Here is an 18,412-nt window from a genome sequence, read left to right as displayed (position 1 = left end):
CAAAAGAAGCAATAACTAACATTTATTGTTTTATAAAATATACACAAATATTTCAAAGAAAGTAATAGCTGGCGGTATATGGTTTACTTTGTTTTCGTCACGTGACTTGAATTTTAAAATTGGTGTACTGATGGAACAGCCTCTAGTCCCTAGTCCCTGAGAATGCAAGCAGGTGTTTGGTCGTGCGGCGTGCGGCACAGGTTTCGAAGATCGTTGGCGTTTCTCATTCGTCAGTTAAGCCACGAATGGGGAAAATGTTCTGCAGGTGGAACAGCCTCTCAGTCCAAACAAACGCAGGCATATGATTCGTCGAAATACACACAAGAAACAGTGTGCGGTGCAGGTTTCGACAATCGTGCGCGTTTCTCATTCCTCAGTTAAGCCACGAATGGGGAAAATGTTCTGCAGGTGGAACAGCCTCTCAGTCCAAACAAACGCAGGCATATGATTCGTCGAAATATACACAAGTAACGGAGTGTAGCGTGCGGCGCAGGTTTCGACTATCGTGCACGTTTCTCATTCGTCACTCTAAACGGCGCACAGATAGAACAGCGTGTGGCGTGCGGCGCAGGTTTTTCGACGATCTTGTTCTGTTCAAATTAACTACCGTATTGGCCCGAATATAAGGCGACCTGAAGTTTCAGGAGGCCAAACAAATGTGAAAATAATTTTGGTAGAAATTAATGTGAAAATTCATTAGACATACGTTTTGTGTTGATTAATCCTTTTTGCAATTATGTATACCGCATTTAACTTTCCGTTTCACTTAAGCTACGTATTACTATTTAGTAGTGTGTTAAACGTAACAAAGCAAACAAAGAATGCAGCTTGCCGGAACAAAACAAGTGGCTAGCTGCCATGGTGAAGCATACGGCCATGAATAACTTCGGTGACGTGACCGCGAATATTTGTCCATATTACTCTCTGACAGAGAGTCTCTGTCCTATGAATTTTAAAGAATAATCTATGATAATTATGTTGTTAAAGGTTTTTACATAAATAAAGAGTGGATTACTGTGAAATTATTAAAATAGCTTTTGAAGCAACGTACCAAATTCCTGTAAATATGGCGTATTCGTGCGTGTTCGGCAATGTTCGTTTTACGACAAAGAAATATTGTGGAAAGACAGTTGGCAACCGTGAATTTCCAAACATTACATTAATTTAAATTACATAATTCCTGTTCTTTGGTCCTAAAAAAAAATTGTATTATTAGTACACTTTACCCTGAAACAACATTATTATTCATTGTTTATTACTTAAAAAAAATGCTTTACCATAAAATCCTTTTTTGTTCTTTTCATTAGGCCTATTTATTTTCCTTCTTCTTAATTAAATTCTGCTTCAAATGTTAATCCTAACTTAAGACCTACCATCTATTTATTATTCATTACCTACATTATTTATGTTACCCTAAAATTCCCATAAGTTTCTAATACTTCCTATCAAAGACATTCTCTCTAAAAAAAAAATTTACTTGTGACTCTTAACTTAACAAACTTAAAAAAAACTTTTACACTAGACTTAACTTATTATTCATTCTTAGTTACTAAATTTCTATATGTAAACTTTAGTACTTACAAACAAAAACTGCCTATTTCTCTCTACCTCTTAATCTCTTTCAATTATTACAATAATAATGTTACCTTGCATCTTTAAACTTTCTTCTTTTCAATTAAATTAGACATCTCATAACAATAAAAATTCTGCCTATACTCTTCTTATGGGTGTACAAACCAACAACAAAATTTCAAATTCTCAAGTTTCCTTATATTTAAATTATGCAATGCACATAACCTCTGTGGTGCCTGTACCCTTTTAGGCCTACCACCTTCTCCTCTCACAGCATGACAACTCTTATTCCTCGGGGTCTGTATTCACTGTTACAAATCAAATATCTCAAAAAAATTAAAAACAAATCTATTATTTTAAGAAAACAAAAATTTACATTGAATTTACTATGGAGCCTGGAAATCTTAATGTCCCACAGCAGCTAACATGACTAAATCCCATGGAACATATTTATTCAGAAGTCATCACACGTGGTCAAGTAGATGTTTGTTACTTTGATTTAGCTAAAGCTTTCGACACTGTTAATCATCAAATACTACTAAGTAAATGTTCCAAAATTGGGCTAAGTGATAAATATTTATCATGGTTAACAAGCTATTTAAATAACAGAAACTTTTATGTTTCAGTACAGAATATAAGTTCAGATCTCCACCCAACTCCTTCTGGCGTCCCGCAAGGTGGCACACTATCTCCTTTACTTTTCAATATCTACATTGATGATATAATATCTGGATTAAAGAACTCAGTTGGCACTCTTTTTGCCGATGACTTAAAGATATATAGAAAAATCTCTTCATATCATGACAGCTATCTTCTACAATGTGATATTACAGAAATTGCAAATTGGTGCACAAATAATTTGGTCAATCTAAACATGGAAAAAACTGCTATCATTACCTTCTCTAGAAAAACCTACCCATTGCAATATGAATACAAACTTGATAACTCACCTATTAAAAAATCTCAACATGTCAAAGACCTAGGAATTTTACTGGATCAAAAACTATTTTTTCATCTTCACATTGAAAACATTATCTCGGTATCTAACAAAATACTTGGTCTAATTAAATTTATCACCTTTAACACCTCCAATATTGACTCTATTCTCTCCCTCTATACAGCTCTAATAAGATCAAAACTTGAATATGGTTCTATTATATGGAACAGCATCAATAACACTGATATTGAAAAGCTTGACAGGATTCAATCTAAAGTATCTGACTATATTAACAAAAAATTAAATACCATCAATAACATAGATTTAAATTCCCTCCTTGGTTCATTATCAACTAGAAGAAAGATCTTAGATGCCATTTTTGTCTTCCATTGTTATTATGGTAATCTTATATGTCCTCATATATTTGATGTTACTGGCATTAAAATTCCTTCTTTTAATAGCCGTAACCCACCTTTTTTGTGCACACTTTTAAATACAAATGATATTATATATAGACTTGTTAACAATTTTAATATGTATGTTAATCACTTACAACCTACCAGAGAGAAAAAACCTTGTTAAAAAAATTATTATTTCGGCATCCAAAGATTAATTATCTTTATGCTCTAATGTTATTACCTAAATTATTTAATACCAGATGTATTAATCTAAGGATACCAACTGTATTTTTCCACATAATATTATATGTTCTGTATTTATACATTTATTACTCTCATGAAACATTTTTGTTATTTTAAGTACTTTTCAGAAGTTAAGCACTCATGGATATTTGTATGTTATGTTGTCTTGTCTTTGTTTGTCCTACTTTTTGTTGTTCTTATAATTTATTGTTCTGTTCTGTTACTGTATTTGTTTTTTTTACATGTCTTACATGTTGTGCCCACCGTTGGAGCCTTGTGCTGTTGGTGTGGCATGTAACAAATAAATAAATAAATAAATAAAATAAACATTTTCTGTTTGTAAACGTAAACAATCGTTCTGAAAATAGCTGTGATATTTTAGTACAAATATTTCCGTTAAAAATCTGAAATTAAATTACCGTAAATGTTAACACGCGATTGTTCACAGATTACAAGGAATTGTGTAATTAAAGGTTGCCATTTTGAGATGCTTCAACATTCACATTTTTACTCAAGAACATATATTTTAATTTTTAACTTTAAACAATTGTGAATTACTGCAATATTGGGTGGATTTATCGTTTTCCTCGTGTGAGGTAACGATGTTTTAGTTAATATAAAAAAATCGTGAACATTTTGTTTAACAATTTTTCTACTGTAGCTTTCAGCTTGGAACTAATGTTAGCGGTGCTGACGTCTTGGGTGCGAAAATAAGGCGTCTTCCAATTTTCGCATCTCTCGTTTATGTAAAAATGGCCGCCTTATATTCGGACCAATATGGTAATAAACGTTTGGAAATATGTAAATTTTTAAAATTAACCTTAAAAATTGTTCAATAGCTTAAAGATAAACGATATTATTTTTTATTTTTTTCCCACAAGCACTGAACGTTATATGCGGGAAGAATATATAAAGACAAACGTCGTTATGAAAGGGAAATATTAACATAGGGATATATGGAAGTGATCAAGGGAATCATTTTTTGAATTCAATAAACGGGAAAACGTGTTACGCGGGAACGTCTTAAGCGAGTTTACTGTAGTGTATTTTATATTTTGTATAGAAAATATGACCTATTACGTACACGTATTCACATACACCACACAGCCGTATCCATAACGCAGCCACACCCCATCTTTAAATTACTTTTTTCATTTTATAAGCATTTCTGTCTGCACATTGTGAATTTTTACACTACATGGTTCCTCTTAAAATAAACTGTTTGCTGCATATTTTCAGATTTTTGGTTTAAGAGTTAAATATCATTACTAGACACATTGATTTGTGTTTTTATTTTATTGCACAAAGTGGTATTATTTATAACTGAAAATGGTGTTGTTTTGCACTTGTATGTCAGTTTTGACCCAAATACATATTAAGTTTAAACTTCTTTCTTTTCAAAATACCAATAGAATTATGTAATTTATATAACACTACAGCTTATCACTAGTTCCTTAAGAATAAAGTAATACACCACTCAGAAAAATATCTACACATACTAATAATATGATAAAAAATAACTATAAGTTGATACGTTTAGTTAAAAAAAATGCAAAATGTTGATTGTTTGGATATTGTATTTGGTAGGAGTAACTATGAGAGAAGGAACCAAATAATAAAATAATTTTATTCAGATAAAAAAATATATTTATCTTTGTTTTTGGAGGCTTGGTGTACAAAAGTGAACGCCAAAAGATATACTACTATGTACTAATACACAGTTTCATTTCGAAGTGAATTTTCCTAGTTGTGCCCTTCCACTGTACTTTATTTAAAAGATAAATATCCACAGTAACGGACAAGAAAATTGGTGCATTCCTGGTGAAGTGCTTGAATCATTTTACTACGAACATTCAACATTCGTAGTAAAGAAAAACGAAAAAAAAAGTAAACTTTATTCTGTAAATAATATTTTCTTGTTTTTAGATGGAGAATTCAGCTTTTTCTTCAACTGTTCTAGTGTATGACAAAAAATAATCCATGTACAGGAGAATCTGCAAGATTGATTGACTCTTAGAACATTGAAAATATAAGTTAATGGACATGGTCATATATTTTTTTACAAAAAAAATTATGACTAAGGAACATGTTTTTTTTTTTTTCAAAACTATGCTAGTTGTCAATTAATCAACAGTCCAGTATGAGTACCCAAAATGAGCTTTTTTTATTTCTTCCTCCGTATGTCTGCACTACTAATTTGATTTTAAATGTTGCTGAGAGTATGATATATATATATAATATATATATATATATTATATATATATATATTTTATATATATATATATATTTTATATATATATATTTTTTTTTTTTGTTGCAATATTTACAAATTATGTTTGCTGCTATTTCCCTGCATGTGTGAAGTGCTGACTGGTTGTGTTGGTAACTGCTTGAGGGGGCGGTACCTACCTGCATGGATTGCTTGCGGTGCATGGACACATGCAGTGACAATATCTCTTGTGTATTTTTTTTGTACATTTGTGTTTCTGTAATTCTTGTGTTTTGTTTTTAGTTTTTTTCGTGCCCACCATAAAAGCGTCATAACTGTCAGGGGGGGCATGTCACAAATCTTAATAAATAATAATAATAATAATAATAATAGGGATGTGCGAATCCTTGATTTTCAGTTCAGTTCGAATCCGATTCGAATCACTAGAAATATTTGAGATATGAATCCGATTCCGAATATTAGGCACAGATTATTAAAAATAACTGATTAATTTAAAAAACAGAGATTGAAATGTTTATAATTATGTAAACTTAATTAATAATAAACACATTAAAATATGAAAACCAAAACATATTCAATTCTCCAACTCAATCGTAATAAACTCCATGTCACAGGGAAATCTCAGTTTTTATAAACATTTCAGCAAACAAAACCATTTTTTCCCCAATAAATAGCCAAGACTTTTTTTCTTGTAGGTATGCAATTGTTTTTAGTTTCTAGTTTGCTATACAACAAAATTCGTAATTACAGTTTAAGCTCTCGAAATCTATAAAAATTTTTAATGTCACTGTGTTTATTATTTTATTTACATTTCTTTCTTTGATATATCTTATATCATATATTCATATTATAAACACTTACGTAATAGTGGCCTAATTTGATTTTTCACTGCTAGTATTTTTGAGCCATATTAAATTAATTTATAACTTTTGTGAATATTCGTAATACTGTTCGAATCCATGTACGTAAAACTATTTCGGGTTCGGGTAATTGTGGATTTGAACCGTACCCGAAAATATCGGGTACTCGCACATCCCTAAATAATAATAAATATAATTGTGAGTCCTGCCGCTGACGGATTGGCCTCGACTCTCGTTGCAGACGCTGGCGAAGCACGTGATGAACGTGCACATGAATGCCGGCCGGGCGACCGACGAAGCTGAGGGCGAGCTGTCTCTGATGCTCCTGAAGAAGTACATCCAGTTCTGTCGATCGTGAGTCACCAGCAAGCTTTCTATCCCAACCGTTTCGGAATACTGTGTATTTACCTGAATACGCCACGTCTCGAATAAGTCTTGCATCCCTGATGTTTAGACCAGAGCTGTTACTGGTTTCGAATTTAAATCCTGGACTCAACACTAAAAATATTCTGGAAAATTCTGGAAACTTTATGTAGAAATTATGTAAAAAAAATTCCTATAAACTTTAAATGAAATCATGTAAAATCATTGTGATCTAAATAAACTAAAATCATACACTGATTTTTTATCAGAAAGCTTATCAAAAATGAACTCACCTTTGTTACTATAAAACTGGCAAACTAAAAACAGCCTAATTAGAATAGACAAGAATAATCAATCTTGTTTTTGTGCTACCCCAATAAAAGTATTTTGCTATGTCACTGTCTGGGTGTGACACTGGTTTAGCAAAGTTATCACTTAAACTTATTTTATTGATAGGTGGTGTTCACAAGCAAAATTTGCCCAGTGTAACTCGGCATCGGAAACACCATTATTTTCTTTGACCAAAAAAACTGGACAGTGACGAACTCCTCTGTTCAATGCCCCTTTGATTTCTTTTGTGGCATTTGGTATTGCCATGACGCAGCATACAATATTAAGGCTAAGATCCATAGTTTTCAGCCACCAGGGAAATTATTTCTCCCATGAATATCATTGTAGGTAAACAAACGTAATAGACATAGTTTTGTAAAGAAAGCTTTGAAATTTATTATATGAAGGAAAAAAAAATTCTAAAAAAATTAAAATATTTATTAAGAAAATTTTAAAACTAAATATTAGGTATTTATCAAAACTCAACAAGGATTTTGCTTTGCACACAATGTAAATGAAGTATCCTGAACATTTCTAAGTTGCTTAAATGTTTACATACCGTACAGAATTTAAATTACTTGAGTTTAAAACTTGTCATTTGACCGACGCATGTAGCTGAACCAACGAACGAATGATGTGTGAGTTCAGCATTACGCCGCTAGACGTAAGGCACAGTATTCCACGATGAGTTTAGAGTTTGCCATCTAGATGTCCCAACTATCGCAGAGCAGTTCTTGACGAAGTAACCTTGTTTTTGAAACTATAGATTACAAAACTGGTGTCGGTGACAGTAAGTCGTATTTTGAAGATAGAAAGAAGCTAATTGACGAAAACTCTTCCATTTCCTACAAACTATATTTAACATTGGAATATTTTTTTCCTAATATTTCACAGATATGATTTGATGGTACTCTGTAAAACTTTAATTGTTAACAATTTATTGTCTATCGTGGCATAATTTATTGTATTTATATTAATAATCCTATTGCATGAACCAAATGTGACTTAATATATAATATACTTTCAAAATATATTATACAAGAGAGCGAAAATGATGTGGCTTGGAATCTGAAAGATGTGCATACTAGCAAAACTGTGCCATACCAATGAAGCAGTTGTATGCTTACAAACGTGCAGTGTTTGCTAACACATTTGAATTATTTGGTTTCAAAACCACATAAATGGTTTTTTTCTTTGTTTTACTTTTGACAGCAACACGCGTCCTCTTTCGCTCCATGGTCCGCTCTGTGAATATGAGGTCACGCAATATTTTGAATGTTATTGTAATTTTGGTAATTTTAAATCTGTGATTTATGTGTAGTAAAGTAATTTTTAATTTTTATAATTTAAATTTTTTATAGTTGGTTGGTTTTGTAATAGTATATACGTTCCTTTATTTCGAACATACAGTAAACTCCCGGTATACCGCGCCCCGATAGATCGCGGAATCGGGTATATCGCGGGTCAAACCATGTCCCCCAATCAGAAATGAATAATAATAATAATAATAATAGTAGAACCTCGTTAATTCGTGATGGTCGGGACCGAGATAATCACGGATTACAGAATTTCACGGACTAGCGATTAAAAGCCCGGAAGGTCTTGTCAAGCTTCTCAGACACCGGCGTGCAGCTGGGTTAAGGCCAAGGTCATGTGACGTAACATTTACCGAGGCTTACTGCGCCTTGGCAGCAGATGGATAAAAAATAGTAAACTCTCCATTATTCGTGTTAATTGGGACCCGCCGATGCCCGGATAATTAAAATCCTGTAAAAAAAAAAGTAATAAACCCGGATAATCCGTTCACAGTAAGGGCCGTCTTCGAATCAGTCTCGGCTTAAAAAAATACGGCACTGCCTAGCCATTAGTTCACGGTCATTTACAACAGCCGAAGAGAGAAAGATAAGATCGTGCTGAACTTGCACACATAAATTTTGGGTAGCGCCCCCCTCCCCCCCCCCCCCATCCCACTCATCCCACTTCGTCCAGCCGAATGCCAGCCAGCCAGACACGAATGCCAGCCAGCCAGACACGTCACTCGCCAGGCGCCTGCCGTGCGTTGGCGGGTGGAAACAAACAAAGGGAGACGGGAAGCAGAAGTCATGACATCCCCCTCAAGTTTAAAGAGTGACAAATGTGACAGCTGAAAAGGGGGCGGCACAAAGGGTCGGTACAAACAGCGTTGCAGAGTTTGGCGGCCTATGCGAAGGCTTGCAGTGTTTGCCGGCGGCCGGCCCGCGTGCCGTTAATTTTAAGCGCTGACAATTTTTACTTCTCTTTTTTTTTCTGCACTTTTAAATCGTCCTGGATTATCCGATTCCCGAATTAGCGCGTCACGGATTAACGAGGTTCTACTGTAATAACAATGGAATAAATGGTTGACAGCCGATTAGGATAATTTTGCGTTGTAACTCACAAACTAAGCATCGGGCAGAAAAAAGCCTAGGCGTAGAAAATGTCCGCAGTGAAATTCTAAACAAGATATTTCCGTACATTATTCCTCTAACTTGTAGTGTTTTAAAATTATGGTCCAATCCAGCCCAGTGTTATTTTCTGAAACACTAGTTCTTAACATTTTTTTTAACCCACAAATAAAGCATCGGACAGGGGACCCGATAAAGCCCACCGTCCAGCGACATTATCCAGCGTGACTCGGCTGGGGATTGATTTTGGATAGGTTTGGTTGACGGCAAGCGCTGGGAGGGGAGAGGCGAGCCGAGAATATGCGACCAAGACACCCGGGTAGACGGGAGGAGTGGAATATAAGCGCCAGTGATGAGAGGGGCGATTAAGCCGAAAGGGGGGAAGTCTGGTGACCTTGAGTAGTTCACTCATTTCCGTCGGCACACTTCTCGTGTTCACGTGTGTTGACAAGCGGAGACATATAAATGTTTTGTTATAACTTGAACCTACAGACGTAATTTTATTCGTTGTATTATACACGTTCATCTTTTTACTTTGGTATAATGTTTTAACATTAAATAGTAAAGTAAATCAGCTAGCGTATTTTTAATCTTTGCCGAGGAATTCCCAGTGGACCAATACTTACGTGAACCATACTGTACCACTTTTGCCGTGAGGTAGTAAACAAGCCCCGGATATGTTTATGTGTAGCGGCCTGTCGACCTTTAACCAGAGGCTAGGGAATATAACACTTGCCGATCCGAGCCACACACACTCAGCAACTCGACACAGCGTTTGATGGAATAAGTAAAGACAACGTTTAACAGACTTTTTAATACGGCGCCACTGATTGCGCTAAAATTATTTTGGCGCAATTTTTGTATCCCACATGTGACCATTTATAATTTAATGTAAGCATGGATAACAAAGTTTAACCACTTTACACGATAGACGATTCTTTATTTTATATTGTACGAATGCTATAATCGTTTTTCACGTATCTGCTGCATACTTCTGCAAAAGACACGCTATCTGTAAGTACGTAAATCTAGAATTTTTATTTTGTCAATCAAACTCGGTACTTTGCGATTCATATTCGGTTTGAAGTATTACTATGGCCTTTCTATTTAGAAGACTTTGACCACAGAATCGTGTGTAACCGCACACACTGCCCTTACTTTGTTACGGACACTCAGACGAAGCAGATACTGTGGCTGACACCACGAGACTGGCAGCAGCTTGTGTGCCGCACGTGTGTATGGCGGCGTGTGGCGCGCTCGTAGGCCGTGCGACAAACTGTGCGCGGCATGCGGAAAAAAAATATTCATTTACTATTTATCTTTAAAATTTATTATTTTTATTTTCTCACCCGCGTTTAGTGAAAACTGCGGATGCAAAGTCCGCACAAAGGCGGGCCGTCTATACTGTGCGTGCTTGCCGACCTATTAGAACACAGGCGGTGTTTTATGCCTTTTGACCTTGGTCACATCGAAACATCGCGGTTATACAACAACGCGGGTAAAAGTTATGTCCCCCGACAACCGCGTTAAATAGGGAGTGTACTGTATAATAAACTCAATTTTTACTACTGGAATCTTTACATAATATCTCCAAACTGCAATAACTATTTCTCTGCATAAGAAAGGTATTAAATCCAATAGCTAAAATTAACATCTGATAGCAGTTACATATAGTTTCGCAAATATATTTGAACATTCTATTAAATGTTAGTTATGACTTCGGTAATCATTTTAAATTTATTTACCTTTAATTTTTTTTTGTGAAACTATTAGCATTCTCGGTGCCGGTGTTGACCTCTGCCAATTATTTTTAATCATTCTTTATTCTCCCAAAAGAGTAATTTTAAAAGTTTCAATTTTTCCAGTTAAATATTTTTTTTTTGTAAATCAGGCAGTACATACTTCATGAATGGATTAACTGTGAATGATAACTTTTTTTTTTTTTCGTGACATTAGGAAAAGAGGTTCACAAATGTAAAATACTAAAATAGCTACTGACAGCAGCTGTTTTCGTTGACCGTAGAGAGAAGTGCATTGACATCTCGGCCATGAACGACCGAAATCAAATGATGTGTCAGAAGATTATGAATAAAATCAATTGACTGGTTGTAGTATCACTGTATCAGGTATTGGTGATGGTATCTAGGGATGTGCGAATCCTTGATTTTCAGTTCAGTTTGAATCCGATTCGAATCCCTGGCAATATTTGAAATATGAATCCGATTCCGAATATTAAGCACAGAATAATTAAAAATAACTGATTATTTTAAAAATAATGTGTGTTCTCTTTTTTCTAACTGTAACTACTAGCAATTATTTATTACACTGAGATTGAAATGTTTATTATTATGTAAATCTAATTAATAATAAACACTTTAAAATATGAAAACCAAAACATATTCAATTCTCCAACTCAATCGTAATAAACTGCACGCCACAGGGAAATCTCAGTTTCAACAAACAAAATATTTTTTCTCCAATAAATAGCCAAGACGTTTTTTTCTTGTAGGTATGTTTTTAGTTTATAGTTTGCTATATGACAAAATTCGTAATTATAGTTTAAGCTCTTGACATCTCGAAATTCTTTTAATGTCACTGTGTTAGTTATTTAATTTACATATCTTTCTTTGATACATCTTATTATAAATACTTACGTAATAGTAGCCTAATTTTATTTTTCACTGCTAGTATTTTTGAGCCGTATTAAATTAACTTATAACTTTTGTGAATATTCGTGATACTGTTCGAATCCATGTACGTACAACGATTCCGGGTTCGGGTAATTGTGGATTCGAACCGTACCCGAAAATATCGGGTACTCGCACATCCCTAATAGTACCATGTTACCAGGAATTGCTATGGGAAGAGGGAGGTGGTATCTGAACAGCTGTAATCTTCAAGTGTTCCGTGTCCGAGTGCTGGTTGCCCGTCGAGGACAGAGGAGAGCAAACACAATCATGGTGGACCTGTGTTTGCGACAGGACTTGCGGGCCGCGGCTGTCCGAGGCGGCCGGCGAGAAGCTGAAGAGCCGCTACGTGTTGATGCGCTCGGGGACCCGCGAACACGAGCTGGAGACTGACAAGAGGCACGCCATCCCCATCACTGTGAGGTGCGTTCCCGCCCCTGTCACGTGCGGAGAAGCAGTGGCGTGCCCAGGATTTTGCTCTGGGCGGGGTCAGGCAGAAGGCTAGGGCCTTTCCGTGGGGCCTGGGGGGGGTATGGAATACCCCCCAGCTAGGCGGGGGGGTCCGGGGGTCCTCCCCCGGGAAAATTTTGAAAATTACGTGTTCAATATTGCTGATTTAGGTTATCTAAAAATACTGTTTAATTAAACATTTATGCTTGTGTCATTGAATTAATTTTAATATCATACTAAATATTTATTTTTTTCATTTTATGAATTTAATATTAAAATATTTTTAGCCCTGGGGGGGGGGGGGTCTGACCCGCTCGTCCCCCCCCCCCCCCCAGGCACACCCCTGCAGAGAAGGGTATTATTAATGTTGATAAACATATGTGGACTGCATCGAAAAGTTTTTAACCGACGACGCAACATAAATTACACGATAGCATTCGCCCGCACCATTGCGACCTACCGCCATCTTGCCGATCGAGAAACGAAGACTGTTTTTTTTTTTGTGTCTCACTGCAGGGATACCACCCTCACGGTTTATGGACGCGAACGCTTGCAGTGTTCCAACATGGTTGCCAACTGTAAAATGCTTGGACGCGGGATATTTAAACTGTGTCTATCACTTGGCCCGGTACAAGTGCCACAAAGTCAACTCGCAACACAGTTCTATGTACAAGAGTTCACGCTAAGTACCAAACAGGTATCCTTGTAGATCTAGCTAGCCCGCTAAAGTTCGATGGAGTTAGTTCTTTTCTTTATGGATGAAGAAAAGATTATGTAACACTGTTGGAAAAATACTTGGTTGATTTTTTAAGTCGATGGTATTCAACTCATCAGTTTTCATGTAAATTATGTGGTGTCTTTTTCCCTTGATAATTCAAATCCATTTTTTTTACTTCTTTGATTTTTTTAAATACTTGTTTATGGTAGCACTGGTTGAGCCAAAGCACAGAAATTTCAGTTTTGAAGAAACATTGAACCCATCAAATTTTTATTTTTAAATTTAATAAAAGCCATATTTACATATGAAAGATACATTTTATTTATTTTTGTGTTTCATAAATGTTCCCTGAAGAGCTAAACAAGCATTTCCTGTGCATTGAAGTAAGTGGGTAACACAAAAATTTCTTTCATAGTTCCTGTAGGGATAAATAATATACTAGTCCTTGGAAATTACACAGGTGTTACTGTATGAATTCCTGGATTACTGTTCCCCAAATACTTATTATCTTTAGAATCATTTTCCTTCAATATCAATTACATATTTTAAATATAAAAGATATGATGGTATTTTAGGGTTTGAAGGAAGGTTTATCCCCAATAAAAATTAAAAAAAAACTAATGGATTTTTGACCCAAGTAATTTTATTCATCTTGCAGTATACTCAGAAAGGAAAAAAAAATCTTTTGAGTTAGATTCAGAGATATGGTTGATAAAAGATGCACATAGTTTCTATTTGTCACCTATCTAAGCATTTTATTTTTCTTCAAAATTATTGGTTGTATTAGATTGCGTGAGCAGCTAGTCTCAACCTTTTCCTTCTATCATTCCAGGCTAGCAATGAATTGCCCAAACAGAATTTTTTTTAATACAACATAATCTCATTATAAAGTAACTCACTTTAAAGGATTTATCACTTTTAAGTACATAATTTGATTTAGTAACTGTTCAGTACAAAGCACATTAATATGAAGTATTAAAAAAATTGGGGTTTTTCATGTACAGTGAAATCTCATTACCACCAAAAAAAAAACCTCTTACCATTTTCATAAGTAATAATGAAAGTACTTTATACTGAACAGTTACTATGGGTAATACATTGTATTGGAACCTGAAAATATGTACTTGAAAGTGAGAAATCCCTTATAATGAGGTTTCATTGTACATTGTAAAGAGATTTTAACTGTGTAACATTTTTTAATTCATCAAATATCGTGACACAGCTGCACAATCCTCACGCCACGGGGGTTGTGAAACCCTAAACACGGAGGGTGACTGATCAGAGGACCCCGCCGTGTCTTGTCAATCCAGGCAGCTGGAGGCTGTGATCCGCATCTCGGAGAGCCTGGCCAAGATGCAGCTGCTTCCGTTCGCGACGGAGGTCCACGTGAACGAGGCCCTGCGGCTGTTCCAGGTGTCGACGCTGGACGCCGCCATGTCGGGCAGCCTGGCCGGTGAGGACCCCTGTCGAGCTGCGTGACTCGCATCCTGGGGCTAGGGACCGGATTATGTGGCACATTGCGATAAAACACGAATAACAAAGCAACACCGCAATGCAAATTAATACAGCATTTAGCACCATAATTATTAATTTTTTTTTTTTACCTTAAAACACTCACTATTTTAAATCCCTTACACTAGTAACCAAAATATAAAAAAATTTGCTTTGCACCAAGGTTCAACTTAACATTAAGATAGTCAAAATAATATAAAAACAAGTTTGATACCAAAAAAATCTGTTACTTTTTAAATTTTAATACCATGATTATACAGTAAAAAATAGTTTTATAAGAAATTGTATCAGCAAAAGTTTTACTATTAATTAGGATTCACATACACATACACTGAAGTGCATGCATTTGCTTGCTTGAAAGTATGCTTGCTCACTTGCATATATCCATGCACACTCTTGCTTGAACGAATGTATGCATACATGCACACGCTTACTTGCATGCGCTTGAGCGCTAGCTATGCACGTTGGCGAGCTCGCGCTGGCTGGCTCGCTCGCAGGCATGCGGCAGAGACGAGCTGTCTAACTCGCAGATATCCGGACGAGCATGCGCTGGTTCGCTCGCTAGCATGCATGCACGCGGGTTAGCAGGCGCTAGCTCGCTTGCTCGCAAACATGTGGACGACCACGCGCTGGGGAGCTCGCTTGCTCGCAGGCATGCGGGTGAACACGCTTGTGTCTCACGCTCGCAGGCATGCGGGTAAGCATACGCTGGCTTGGTCGCTTGCAAGCATGCGGGCGAGCACGAGCTGGCAAACTCGCTCGCTTGCAGGCATGCAAGCGCTGGCTTGCTCGCAGGCATGCGAGTGCTGGCTTGCTTGCAGGCATGCGTCTGAGCACCCGCTGGCTCTATCCCTCGCTCAAAGGCATGCGAGTGAGCACAGCTGGCTTGCTTGCTCGCAGTTATGCAGGCGAGAACGCACCGGGTCGTGGGCTCGCTTTAAGGCATGCGGGGAAAGTACCTCCTGGCTCGCATTCAGGCATGTGGGCGAGCACGCGAGGGCTTGTTCGCTTGTTCAAAGGCTACGGGATAGCAAGTGTTGGCTCGCTCGACGCTCTCAGGCATGTGGGCGAACACACGTTTTGTTGGTCGCTCGCAGGCATGCGGGCAACCACGCGCTGGGTACCGTCTGGCACGCACACGCTTGCTCGCTCGCAGGCATAAGACGAGCATGTGCTGGCTGCTTTGGGTGCAGGCTTGTGGGGGGAGGGGGGGGGGGCCAGACACAAAGCTCGAAAGCACTTTCACATGCATGTGGGTGAGCACGCGCTGGGTCGCTGGCTCGCAGGCTCGCAGGCATGCAAGCGAGCATGAACTGGCTGGCTCGCTCGTTCGCAGGCATGCGGTCGAGCAATATCTTCCTCACTCCGTCGCTCGCAGGCATTAAACGAGCACAAACTGGCATGCTCACTCATTTTCAGGCATGCGGGCAAGCACGCGCTGACTGGCTCGCTTGCTCAGAGGCATGCGGGCAAGCACACGCTGGCTCGTGTGCTTGCACATGGGCATGCGGATGAGCACGCACTGGCTTGCTCGCTCGCAGGTTTGCATGCGGGCTAGCACACACTGGCTTGCTCGCTCGCAGGTTTGCATGCGGGCTAGCACACACTGGCTTGCTCGCAGGCATGCATGCGGGCTAGCACACACTGGCTCGCTAGCTCGCAGGCAAGAATGCATGCGGGCTGCCACGCACTGATTCGCTCGCAGGCATGCATTCGGGGTAGCATGCACTGGCTTGCTCGCAGGAAAGCATGCGGGCTGTCAGCACTGGCGCGCTCACACGCAGGCGTGCATGCGGGCTAGCACGCACTGGCTGGCTCGCTCGCTCACACGCAGGCAAGCATGCAGTCTAGCATGCATTGGCTAGCTCTCAAGCATGCATGCGGGCTACCACGCACTGGCTCGCTCACTCGCAGGCGTGCATGCGGGCTAGCACGCACTGGCTCGCTCGTGCGCAGGCATGCATGCGAGCTAGTACGCACAGGCTCGCTCGCACGCACACATGCATGCGAGCTAGCACGCACTGGCTCGCTCGCACGCACTGGCTCGCTCGCACGCATGCATGTATGCGAGCTAGCACGCACTGGCTCTCTTGCACGCATAAATGCATGTGGGCTAGCACGCACTGGCTCTCTTGCACGCATAAATGCATGCGGGCTAGCACGCACTGGCTCGCATGCATGCATGCATGCATGCATGCGGGCTAGCACGCACTGGCTCTCTTGCACGCATAAATGCATGCGGGCTAGCACGCACTGGCTCGCACGCATGCATGCATGCAGGCTAGCACGCACTGGTTTGCTTGCTTGCAGGCATGCATGCATGCATGCATGCGGGCTAGCACGCACTGACTCGCTCGCAGGCATGCATGCATGCGTGCTAGCACGCAAGGCTCGCTCGTCGCTCGCTCTTAGTATAGCATGAATGCGGGTTAGCACGCACTGGCTCGCTCGTCGCTCGCTCTTAGGAATGCATGCATGCGGGTTAGCACGCACTGGCACGCTTATCGCTCGCTCTTAGGCAATTATGCATGCAGGCTAGCACGCACTGGCTCGCTCGCACGCAGGCATGCGGGCTGTCACTCAAGGGCTCCCTTGTTCGCACGCAGGCATACGGGCTCCCACGCACGGGTTCTTACGCTCGCATGCATGCATTCTAGCACGCACTGGCTCGCTCGGTCATTCGCAGGCATGCATGCATGCTTGCGGGCAACACGCACTGAATCACTCTCACGCAGACATGCATGCGGGCTAGCACGCACTGGCTCGCTCGCACGCATGCATGCGGGCTAGCACGCACTGGCTCGCTCGCACGCAAGCATGCGGGCTAGCACGCACTGGCTCGCTCGCACGCATGCATGCGGGCTAGAACGCACTGGCTCGCTCGCAGGCAGGCATGCATGCGGGCGAGCACGCACTGGCTCGCTCGCACGCAGGCATGCGGGCTGTCACTCAAGGGCTTGCTCGTTCGCACGCAGGCATACGGGCTCCCTCACACGGGTTCTTACGCTTGCATGCATGCGGGCTAGCACGCACTGGCTCGCTCGGTCATTCGCAGGCATTCATGCATGCGGGCTAGCCTGCACTGGCTCGCTCGGTCGTTCGCAGGCATGCATGCGGGCTAGCACTGGCTCGTTCGTAGGCATGCATGCGGGCAAGAACTCACTGGTTCGCTTGCAGGCAGGCATGCATGCATGCATGCATGCAGGCTAGCACGCAGTGGCTCGCTCGTCGCTCGCTCTTAGGCATGCATGCATGCGGGCTAGCATGCACTGGCTCGCTCGGTCGTTCGCAGACATGCATGCGGGCTAGCACTGGCTCGCTCGTAGGCATGCATGCGGGCAAGAACTCACTGGTTTGCTTGCAGGCAGGCATGCATGCATGCATGCATGCATGCATGCGGGCTAGCACGCACTGGCTCGCTCGCTTGCAGGCATGCATGCATGCGGACTAGCACGCACAGGCTCACTCGCAGGCATAAATGCGGTTGAGCACGCCTTGGCGGGTTCGCTCGCTCGCAGGCACGCACTGGCTCCCTCGCACGCAGGCACGCATGCAAGCGGGCGAGCACGCACTGGCTCGCTCGTTGCTCGCTAACCTGCATGCATGCATGCGGGCTAGCACGCACTGGCATGCTCGTTGCTCGATCTTAGGCATGCATGCATGCGGGCTAGCACACACTGGCTAGTTCG

General features: G+C 40.1%; 1 protein-coding gene and 1 long non-coding RNA gene across 2 annotated transcripts in view; one reads left to right on the top strand and one right to left on the bottom strand.

The window, feature by feature from the left end:
* Window positions 1–18,412, top strand: part of LOC134535889 (DNA replication licensing factor Mcm5) — a 121,064-nt gene that overhangs the window by 93,934 nt on the left and 8,718 nt on the right. The window contains exons 11-13 of the mRNA XM_063375236.1: window positions 6,482–6,594; window positions 12,338–12,466; window positions 14,522–14,664. Coding sequence (XP_063231306.1) covers window positions 6,482–6,594; window positions 12,338–12,466; window positions 14,522–14,664 — 385 coding nt within the window. The remainder of the gene's footprint in view (window positions 1–6,481; window positions 6,595–12,337; window positions 12,467–14,521; window positions 14,665–18,412) is intronic.
* The window catches only part of LOC134535891 (uncharacterized), a 324,926-nt gene continuing 320,350 nt past the window's right edge, over window positions 13,837–18,412 (bottom strand). Inside the window, exon 4 of the long non-coding RNA XR_010075723.1 lies at window positions 13,837–14,704. This is a non-coding gene — a long non-coding RNA (uncharacterized LOC134535891). The remainder of the gene's footprint in view (window positions 14,705–18,412) is intronic.

Source organism: Bacillus rossius, chromosome 10, assembly GCF_032445375.1.
Source record: "Bacillus rossius redtenbacheri isolate Brsri chromosome 10, Brsri_v3, whole genome shotgun sequence".
NCBI classification, from domain to species: domain Eukaryota; kingdom Metazoa; phylum Arthropoda; class Insecta; order Phasmatodea; family Bacillidae; genus Bacillus; species Bacillus rossius.
Note: the sequence above shows the minus strand (reverse complement) of the source record. Positions and strands in the feature narration are given on the sequence as shown.